Genomic DNA, 10,980 nt, shown 5'->3' on the forward strand with positions numbered 1-10,980 from the left:
CTTGATGTGGTCAGCGTTGTAAATTGTGTTGTCTGTTTGGGCAGAGGTGAGAAGTCTCTGCTGTTGGAACGTTTGTACTGTATTTACGAGATTCACGTAACAAATACCTTAAATCTAAACTAAAACTATGTGGGCGTATGTTCTAAAAATTAGTTCTGGTTGTCCTAGCTTTCCGCTATTCAGCATGAAGCCTGGGCACCAGTGTGTATAATTGTGTGCACAGAGGCACCTGTGTGTCGGGCAGGACCTGCCCCTTGTGTGTGTGGTCCGAGGACATAAGCCTCTCAGCATAAGAAGAAGAGACAAAAACTTGGGTTTGATGGATGAAAAGGGAGAAGCAACGCCTCTAGGATTGTGAATACTATGTACCACCATTCCAAGTGAAAATGGAAAAGGAGGGTTATGGGAATACACGTATACACGTTATGTGAATTTTGCTACAGCCCTAATTAGTGGCACTTTATATGTTGTTTTTTTATCCTAAAAGTTGGCACTGTTGTGATGGTTGGATTTTGCTCTGGGTTTTTTTTTTGCAGGGGGGTCATACGGACTGAATGTCAAGATAAGGGGCAGCTGGAAAACTGTTCATTCCTCCACAGAACTTCTCACTGCTGTTTCTGTTGTGTTGTTTCAGGATTGGAGGTCTTAAAGCAGGAAACAGCGGTTGTTGAGAACGTCCCCATTTTGGGGCTGTATCAGATCCCGGCTGAGGGTGGAGGCCGGATCGTGCTGTACGGAGACTCCAACTGCTTGGATGACAGTCACCGACAGAAGGGTGAGAAGCGCTGGTGCGGCCGCAGCGGGTGGGCCATGGTGGCCTTGAGGTTCCTGCCCCTTCTCCCCGTGTCCCTGGACAGGCACCCATGAGACGCGGGTACATAGAGGCTGCTCAGCTGAGCCAGGTGCCTTGGATGTTTTGATAGGTATCTCGGGCTGGATGTGTTTAATAAGCAAAATAAAAGCGTGCTCGCAGGCTGCGCCGCCCTCCCCTCCACACTCGTTGTGCTGAGGCCAGCGGAGGCCAGGCCCCCTGTGTTTAGGTGGGGAGGCCAGTTTACCTGGTCTCTGCCCTCCCCGGCATCCCTCCCTGGAGGCTGTGTCCCTGGCACTGTCGCGCAGTCCCCCTCTCAGGTCTGACCTGCCCTCTTCCAGCACTTGGCCCTCATCCCAGACTCGGGGAGTTTCGGCCCTCGTGAGGGGTGCTTGGTATCCTCGCTGGGCGTGAGGTGGGGGCAGAGAGGGGCAGCTAGTCCTTAGCGCCCCTCCTCTTCCTCGGCCTCTCTCTCTGCACCTTCAGATCTGAGGGTGTGAGCTTGGCCAAAGACTTTCATTTTTCTCATTTTGTAAAGGAAGCATGGACGGGTGCAAGTGTTCCGTCTCTTTGCTGGTGAGATGACCAGACCAGGACCAGAACCTAGTCTTTCAGGTCCCTGAGGACGGGGGGCAGGAGGGGCTGGGGGAGCCGTGTCCTCATGTGCAGGCAGAGGGGCCGAGGCGGCTTGAGCGTGAGCTGGGCGTCTGCGCTGCGTCCGTCCCCCGCCCCCCGCTCTCTGTGATGTGAAGGTTAAGGGACTACGTTCCTAACATTTCACATAAATCCATAGAACGTTTTCTTTTAAAACAGTCAAAAAGTGAAGGTTAAAGTCATAGCTGAAAGAAGATTAATGTTTTATTTCTACAAAGATTGTCTTTTAAGACCTGAGATCTCTGGTGAATCTTTATGAAAACTGTAAATGCCTGAGAGACTGTTCTGGTCCTTACACTTCCCGTGTCCGCCTGGAGGAGCTTTTGGGGCCGGGAGCACTTGACTGGGTGCTCCCTCGGGAGACAAGTGCGTCCTGCCGTCCCCCCTCTGGGACCCTCACCCTGTCTGCGCTGGTGTTGATGGGATGCGGGGAGGTGGCCGCTGGGGAGCAGTGATCCCAGGTTTAAAGTCCGTGCAGCTCCTGGTCTCCTGATAGGAAGGATCCGTCCGTGTGGCCCTGTGACGGAGGCTGCTGAGTGCAGCCCAGCACCTAGACTCCCCAAAATAACTGACCATTTTCAGCTTTCCTACTTTGTGGTCGGGGCCCACTGACTCAGGGCGGCCCAAACTGCTAGACTTTGTACTTGCGTTGACCTTGAACCCACCTCCCTGTGGCGTGCACCTGCTGGTCCTGGCTCTACCCTCACCCGAAAATCTAGATCCCTCCCCCAGGACAGCCTGCGGGCGCTGGCGGGAGCTTTGGTGCCCGGTTCTCCCCTCCTCTCTCACGGACCCCCGATCTCCGGGCGGTCCTGCTCTCTGGTGGCACGTGGTCCCACCGTCCCTGCAGGAGCCCCTTCTGTCCTTGTCGTGAGGAACCCAGAACCGAGGGGCGCCTGGGGGCTGGGAGTGAGGCCCGCGTGGGCTGCCGCTGGCCGTGGAGGACGCGAGCATCTCACGAACAGGGCTGTACTGGGACCCGACCTTCTGCCATCCCGTTTCCCCCTTGTTCGGGGGCCAGCTTTGATTTTCCTGTAGCGGTCGCTGTAAACAGATCTAGTTGCTAAGCAGCCTGTTGCTGAACCCGCAGACTGCTTCTGGCTCCTGGACGCGCTCCTGCAGTTCACGTCGTACGGGGTGACGCCCCCCAGCCTCAGCCACTCGGGGGCTCGGCAGCGTCCGCCCAGCGGAGCGCGCTCGGTGGCTCCGGAGCGGATGGAAGGTGAGTGGCCGCGGGGGGAACCCGCCCCCGCCCGTGTCGTCCCACGAGACGGGCTCCCACAAGACGGGCTCTTGGGAGGAACTGCCGGCAGGTCAGAGCGCTCTCTGGGTACCAGGCGCCAGCCTGGGGCCGCTCACAGGGATTACCCTCTAAGCCCTCTCGGGACCCTTGAAAATAGGTACTTCTTTCCGGTTCACAGAAGAGACAGGGCCCGAGGTCGCCTAGCGGGTGACAGCCTGGTGGCCACGCAGTCCGAACCCCCTCGTCCCAGGCTGTCCCTGGACACTCGGTGCGAGCCGCGGTGTGGCTCTGAACTTCCCAGTAGCCGCATTTAAGGACTAAAATGAAACAGGTTAAGTTCATTGTGATAAAACTCTTGAGCCCCATTCACCAGAACGGCATTATTTGAACATGTGACGCCCACCCTCTCAGTCGCTCAGTAGCCGCACGTGGGCAGCGGCTGCAGTAAGGGACGGCACAGATCTGAGAAGCAAAAAGGATTTTGAATATTGAAAATGCAGATTTTCTCTTGGCCTGAGCATTAAATATTTGAAAAGAGGAAGCTGTTTCCACGAAGTGTATCTACAGGTTAGACTCCTCGAGTACCGCCTAGTGCGTGTCACTCCGGTCAGTGGGGTGGCCCGGCCGCTGCCGTGTGTACAGCGTGGCCACCTTAGAGGGAGCGGCTGTCCTGATCTGTTCGCTCACCCTCGGCAGCAGCCAGACCTCGCCCCTGAGCACCTGGCAGACAGGTGAGAAGCGCGTGTAGTGGGCCTGACGGCCGGGAAGCGGACAGACAACTAATGAAGCCTTGTTTTCCCCCTGCATCTTCTTAACAACGATGGCCCGGTTGTTGGCATGGGTGCTGCCCAGGGAATCACCTGCACCGGTACTCCAAGGTCCTTGAGGCCCGGCTGGGAGGCCCGGAGCCTCGGGCGCTGCCGGCCTGTCCGCACCTGTCGTGGGCCAAGCCACAGCCTTTGAATGAGACGGCTCCCAGGTTGGTGGCACTGTGCTTTTCCATGCCTTCTGCTGGGTTTATGATTCATTGCCTTTTTTTTTTTTTAATAAGAGGGAGCGGAATCTTACTGACACCATTATCGAATAATCAAGTCTAGCTTGTCATTTTGTGATGGTTTTTTAAATTAGCGAACTCCCGTATTGACCTTTAGAGTTATGCACCCTGGTGGTATCCTGCATAAAAAGTGCTTTGGGTAATTAGCCTCCTGTTAGGTTTGGTTGGTTCTTGGTTTAAAAGCTTGTGATCTGACAGTGACGTCCCCTTGAAGGGAAGCTCTGGCTCGTTTAGTTCGAGGTTCGGGAGTTAGGCGCTCCCCACGTGTGGTGTTGATTCTGGGATACAGACAGGGTTTTTCTGTGTCACACCCGGGGGCAGAGACTTCAGGAGTAGATCTGGGTTCTGGCCTGTTGCCGGGCCCAGAGTTGCGTCTGTGCCCTCACCCTGGGCTGAGTGTCGTCCCTGGTAAAGTGACTTCTTAACCATGACAGATGCTGTTGATCTGCCTGCTTCTCCATCTGTCAAGCTCAGCCTCTTCGTTTCTGTTGTTTCCTTTCAGAAGCCAAAAATTGAGTGATCCCTGCTGTTTCTCTGTTAGGGCAGAAGAGCCAGCTCAGGCCGCTGGTTCCAGCTTTTCTCTAGATCAGTCCCTCTCCCTGTTTCTCTCCTGGGCATGGCTGGCCCCAGCAGGATAACTTCCTGCTCTGGTGAGGAGATTTGAGGTCCTGGTACGGTGACGCAGGGGCCCATGTTCTGGGCGTGGCTGTGGGAGCTGTCCCACCCCCACGGCTCCTGCCTCCCTGAGCGACGCCGCAAGCAGCTGTTTCCCCTCACAGGCAGCACGCCTCACGCACGCGGCAGGTTCCCCTCGAGGGGGGCCCCTGCCTTCTCTCCCCCACCAGCTTGCCCACTTCGTTTGGGTCTCCGTGTGTACAGGTGTTGGGGTGTGTGTGGCAGGGCACGGGGGGCCACTGTCTACATTGTGAGCCACGAAGAGGGCGCTGCCTGCAGGAGGCCCCGAAGCTTCCTTTGCTTTACTGTCATCATGAACGGAAGCACCGAGTGCGCCACTCACTCAGTGAGTGACGAGCACGTCGTCTCCAGAACATGCTAGATGGAAAACAGAATTGTGGGTTCATCACGCTCTCTACTCGTCAGCACTTCTGGTCCTGAAACTTTAATTACCGAGTACTTTTCCATTTCAGTTACCATGCCATCATTTAAAAATTTCTGATAAGATTCCATTTTTATATCTCATTTATTTATAACCTATCATCATCCTAGTATTCAAACCAGACTTGAACTCCAGCTGTGGTCAGCAGTTCATGCCCAGTGGACCGTGGCTGTTGGCAAAGGTTCCTGAAACCCAGTTATTCTCCACAGTGCTGCTCAGGACTCTGAGAATAGATAACAGTATCCTTGGTGTCTGCGTGTCCACATCGAACAATGCATCAAGTCCCAGCCTGGCCCGTCAAGGATGCTGATGCTGTGCAGCTCCTAGAATTTGATTTTCACTGTCGCTCTCAAGAATTCCTTCTTAACACACCCACCGGGCTTTGCCTTTATCTCACATCTCACATCTTGTTGAAAATTGTTCTCAGTTCTCATCGACCTAGATCTGGGTCTAGATTCTGAATCTCTGAAGCGATGCGAGACAATGTCAGAGAGCCCTGGACAGGCTCAGGGTCCGTCACCCCAGTGCTGAGCGCAGGCGTCCACTCCGTTCCTGAAACCAGGACTCATTTCCCAGTGTCGTTCCGGGCGTCAGGCATCCACGCCCAGAGCAGCTGCAGGAATGTCAGACCTGTAAGGAGCCCCTGGGTGAGGCTAACCTGTCCTCCCATCGGGACGCCGTGAAATTCTCAAATGATAACGTGGTGCACTGTCACCCCGTCTGCTCAACGAGAAGGGGCCACTGCCAGGTAATTAAATTCCAGAACAGGAGAGCACCATGAGAATTAACATACAGCCCCGTGTGTATTCACCTGCAGGGTTATAAAGCTTAAATGTCATTGATTCTGTAACTTAGCATTGTCAGTGTAATTTTCAGACTGATTAAACCTGAAAAGTAAAGTTAAGTTATATAAAATAGAATAGGTTATAATACTCGGCATCTTCCGAGCAGTTGCCCGGTTGGACGGGCAAGATAGCAGCTTATCTGTTTCCTGCTCGGAAAACCTCTTTACAGAGTCGGTGTCTGTCGGCTTCTTGCTGACCTTCATCCTGATTGCTGATAGAACTGAACTCTTTGCTCTCTCTCTTGGCCAAAGTGAGAGATGGGCCAGCAATTTCCAAATGAATGAGAAGCGGAAAAATGGCGAATTCATAATTTGCAAGCGTATTTTATTCTTTTCCCTGATTTTAGCCACAGCAGTCTTCAGATTTTCCACTCGCACTCTTTGCTCTAATCTCTGTGCCTTCCCAGGCTGCTCTTGGCAGTATACCAGCCTCTCTTCCTCAGTTACGAGTTGTTTTGGCCTGAACAAGTTCTTCTTCAGATCTTAGAATTAGTGATATGAATAATGGTGCCATCGTAGCAAGTCCGGTACATTTTGCAGAGCACATGTGTTTCCTTTCTTCCTCATTGTGGCCCTGCAGGCTAGGCAGATCTCATGCCTTTATTCCCGTGGTTTCTGTCCACGCCTTGCTTACTTGTGTGTCTGCCTTGTTCTGCCTCCTGACAGTGGTGTCCCTGAGGGCCAGGGTGACGGCTGGCCCCTGGCACCAGGTCTGCCCCCTCTGCCGCCATGGTTTGCGTCCGTCAGAGAGCAGTGCCCACGCTCTCCTGCCTCGCGGTGGAGACCGCGCACCTTCCAGCCGGGCTGTGTCCACTCGCCTGCGACCGCCGGCTCCTTTCAGAGGTTACATGCAGTTTTCTCTCCTTCTGCTGGGTGACGTTTCTGGTTTAGGCCAAGACAAGCTCGAGTTGCTAGTGGTATAAACCCTCTAGAACTGAATCTTGTGTGTACGGACTTTGCTTGACGTTCTTGTCTTGGGGCCTGGAAGTGTGCTTCCTGTTGTCCCCAGTTGTGTTTAGGTAGACGTAGATGGGACAGCATTTCACATTAATGTTTGTTTTTTTTTTTTATGCGGTACGCGGGCCTCTCACTGTTGTGGCCTCTCCCGTTGTGGAGCACAGGCTCCGGACGCGCAGGCTCAGCAGCCATGGCTCACGGGCCCAGCCGCTCTGCAGCATGTGGGATCATCCCGGACCGGGGTACGAACCTGTGTCCCCCTGCATCGGCAAGCGGACTCCCAACCACTGCGCCACCAGGGAAGCCCCGCATTAATGTTTAAACCACTTTCTATTTCTTAGGGATTGGCTCAGCTTGCTTGAGCCAGTACAGTTGCTTATTTTTATTTTGTTTGAATCCGTTTTCCTGAAGTAATCTTTGGAAACACCAGAAGTTACTCTCCATCGACCTGGACAAGGTGGTGTTACCCAGCTTCCGATCAAATCGCCCTCAAGTGAGACCCTTGTCTCCGGGAGAGAGTGGAGCGTGGGACATTCCTGGAGGTCAGTTCTTCGGCGTTTTACTATTGGGCTGAATCATACTCTGGTTTGTTCAAAAGAGCCTCCCGCTGTCCCCCAAGAGGTGGGCCAGGCCGTTCATGTCTCTGCCTTCCTGGGACCATGGGGGTCCTGGCTTTCTTCGTGGTAAAAATCAACAAGGCCAAAAGCAGACCTAAAGGGTTAACATGTTGTCGTCTCTTAGAAAATTCTGCTTGAATTTTCAAGTTAGAATTTCTTTTACGATGTCCGTCTGTCACAGCGTGGCCCCTGAACCCTCAACCCAGAAGTCTTCACCCATTCTCTGCCCCGGCCCTCCTAGGATGGGACTTCCCTGAGCTGGGATTCTCAGTTAAATATGGGGTGTCCCTCACCCTAAGTGACATCAAATGGTCCCCCCGCCACCCGCCATATAATGGCTTTGACCTCACTGGACTGTCGGGGACAGGTTGTCCTTTATCTGGGATGATTGGACCAAGTCATTCCAGCAGAGTGTGGGCTCCTCTTCTGTTCCGGAAACCCGTGTGCTCTTGCACAAGTTTACAGCTCCCCAGGGGCACTTCTCCTGGTGTTAGGAATTGGCCAGGAACTCCAGGGATCAGGAAGGGGTACCCTGGCCCACGTGGTCCAACCCTGGGGACTTTGTGTGCTGACGTCAAGCTCCTGAGGGCCTTGCCTGCAGGTCCCGGGGTGCACTGATGATAAAGGTTAGTTCTGGAACTCCAGTGTCGCTCAGTTACAGAGCCGTGTGACAGCACAAACCCCGCTTCCTCCGATGGCCACTCTCAGTTCCCGACCACGTGTCCCGTGTGCGGGAGGCCTTCCCAGCGGCGGGAGCGTGGCCGGCCGTCCTCACCTTCCCGCCAGGCCGCCTCCCTCTTCCCCCCGTCCAGCTAGTATAACACCAGTGCCTAGACTTGTCCATCTTCTGTGGTTTTCATGATAACAGAGATAGGGCGCCCCCGTTGCAGATTATCCGCGGCAGCAGAAGGACCGCGCTGGCTTCTGAGGGGGCACAGGTGGGGAGGCGGGGCAGAGACCTCACACCCCACGCCCTGCCCCAGGAAGCCCTCGTCTGAGAGTTTGGACGCACTTCTCTCTCATTCTTTCTCTGGGTCACTACGAGCCCAGCTCGTCTCGTAGGCACAGAGGCCGCGGCCGTGTGGACTGACCGTCCCCCGCTGTCCTCCTGCAGGGATCATGCCTGGCCGCTACAACCAGGAGGTGGGCCAGACCATTCCCGTCTTCGCCTTCCTGGGAGCCATGGTGGTCCTGGCCTTCTTCGTGGTGCAGATCAACAAGGCCAAGAGCAGGCCAAAGCGGAGGAAGCCCCGGGTGAAGCGCCCACAGCTCGTGCAGCAGGTTCACCCGCCAAAGGCCCCCTCGGTGTGACGTCCGCCCGCTGGCTGTGAGCGCCGGGGAGCGCCTTCGAGGGTGGCCGCGGCGGGCGGGCAGAGAGCCGTGGGCTCCCGGGATCCCCCTGCTCGAAATGCTTTGAGAGCCTGTGCTGAGCGGGCTTCCCCCGGCGAGGAGCGCAGGCTCGCGGTGTGTCGCGCGGGGCTGCGGGAGGGCCCCGCGGGGCAGCCTGGAGTCAGACCTCGCCGGCCGCCCGTGCACCAAAGACTCGGACAACTCCTAAAGGCTGTCGGGGAGGAAACGGCTCTGACCAAGCTAGACGTGCTCCATAAAGGCTATTTTCTATATTTATTGTTGGGGAAAAGTCACTTTAAAGACTTGTGCTGTATGGAAGCAAAGCTATTTTTTTTGTCAACGGAACGCAGTTTTTTACTATTACATCATGAGGAATAACACAGATGCCGTGATCTCCTTTTTGACGAGAGGACAGGCTGAGATTTTGAAAGAAACTTGCACAAATCTGTGAAACATAGCCCTTCGCTTTATTTTTATAAGTATCAACTGCCATCGTGTTTTGTAATTTGGGTCTTGATTTCACCATTGTTGGTGAAGAAAATTTTCAATAAATACGCATTACCTGTATGAAGCTAAAAAGAAGTGTGTAACGGGCTCTTACCCACCTGTCCATTTCTCTTTGATGACAACCTGGAATGGCTTCTGAGTCAGCCTGTTAAATATTTTTTTGAGATGTAATTCACGTCCTACAAAATTCTGTTTAACAGTGTACAGTTCAGTGGTTTTTAGTATATTCCAAGGTTGTGCAACCATCGCCGCTATAATTCCAGAACATTTTCATCGCCTCCAAAAGAAACCTCCTACCCAGCAGCCAGTCAGCCTCTGTTCCCTCCTCCCACAGCCCCAGGCCACCCCTGATTTGCTGTCTCTATGAAGTTGCCTAATCTGAACATTTCATGAAAAGGGCGTCGTATAACACATGGCCTTGGCGGACTGGCTGCTCTCCTGGAGTGCGTCTTAGTGGTTCATCCATGTTGTAGCTGTCTCCATACTTCACTCCTTTCTAGACCTGAATGACACCCTGTCGGATGGATAGGTCTTATTTTGTTAATCCTCACTTGATGGACCACTGAGCTGTTTCCACTTTTTGTCTGTTGTGAATGGTGTTGCTTTGAGCATGCATGTACCATTTCTAGTGTGGACATAAGTTTTCATTCCCGTTGGGTTGGCACCGAGGAGTAAAACCCTACAGTTTTATGCTTCACTTTCTGAGGAACCGCCGAACTCTTTTTCCAAAGCTGCTCCACCATTTTACATTCCCACCAGCAGTGTATGATGGTTCCAGCTTCTCCACAACAGTTACTGTTACCCATCTTTCTGAGGATAGCCCTCTAGTGGGTGTGAAGTGACATCTCATTGTGGTTTGATTTGCATTTCCCTAAAGATAATGATGTTGAGCATCTTCTCATGTGTTCATTGGACGTTTTTATGTCTTCTTTGGAGAAATGTCCATTTCGATGGACATTTACCCATTTTTTAATTGAGTTGTCTTTATTGACTTGTAAGAGTTCTTCGATATCTTCCAGATGAAAGTCCCTTATGAGATACATGACTTGCAAATAGTTTCTTTCATTCTGTCTGTTGTCTTTTCATTTTCCTGATGGTATCCTTACAAGCATAAGAGTTTTTCATTTTGATGAAGTCCTTTTTATGTATCAGGGGCCGTTTCTGAGAAAGAAACCATTGCCTAACCCAAGGCAGCCTGTTAATTTTTAACCCCTGCCTGTACAGTGTTTTCTGTCCTCCAAGTGGCTAAACATCAGCTTTCAGATCATAGGTGAGGACAGACTGACTGGAAAGGGCAGAGGTCCTGTGGGATCGGGGTGCTGGTGAGGTCCTGGGAGGAGAAGGGCCCAGGCCGAGGGATGAGGGAGGAGCTGCCAACGCCCAACTCTCCCTGCCACGTGTTACCCTTGGCAGGTCACAGGGGTGACCTGGCAGCTTTTAACTGCATTCCGTGGCTGCTGTTGCTTCGAGGACTTAGAGGAATTGCTGAGGGCCCCTTAGAGCTCTCCCCGTCCCCAGCAGCCCTTAGCATGTCAACATTTACAAGCTCACAGTGGTGTGTTGTCCTCACAGACGGGCTGTAGACCTAAGCATGGTTTCAGCATCTCAGAACGAGGGGCTTGTGCCTCTGGTCTTCCTGCCTGTCCTCCACAGGTGTGGACGGCTCACCACCTGCCCCCAGCACTGTGAAAGCTGGGGTCCCATAGGCCAGTGGGGTCCAGGGAGTGAGGACAAGGCCCTAGTGAGACAGCGGGTCTCGGGGGGCTGGGACTCACCAGAGTGCTCAGGCCACATCTTGGGGATGGCACATGTTTCTATCTTTCAAG

General features: G+C 53.5%; 1 protein-coding gene across 1 annotated transcript in view; it reads left to right on the plus strand.

The window, feature by feature from the left end:
• Positions 1 to 9,247, plus strand: part of MBTPS1 (membrane bound transcription factor peptidase, site 1) — a 50,049-nt gene extending 40,802 nt beyond the window's left edge. Inside the window, exons 19-23 of the mRNA XM_082606957.1 lie at positions 635 to 775; positions 2,556 to 2,687; positions 3,561 to 3,687; positions 7,092 to 7,222; positions 8,412 to 9,247. Coding sequence (XP_082463083.1) covers positions 635 to 775; positions 2,556 to 2,687; positions 3,561 to 3,687; positions 7,092 to 7,222; positions 8,412 to 8,608 — 728 coding nt within the window. The 3' untranslated portion in view covers positions 8,609 to 9,247. The remainder of the gene's footprint in view (positions 1 to 634; positions 776 to 2,555; positions 2,688 to 3,560; positions 3,688 to 7,091; positions 7,223 to 8,411) is intronic.
• The last annotated feature ends 1,733 nt before the right edge of the window (positions 9,248 to 10,980 follow it).

This window comes from Mesoplodon mirus (assembly GCF_964341445.2).
Source record: "Mesoplodon mirus genome assembly, chromosome: 19".
Taxonomy (NCBI): domain Eukaryota; kingdom Metazoa; phylum Chordata; class Mammalia; order Artiodactyla; family Ziphiidae; genus Mesoplodon; species Mesoplodon mirus.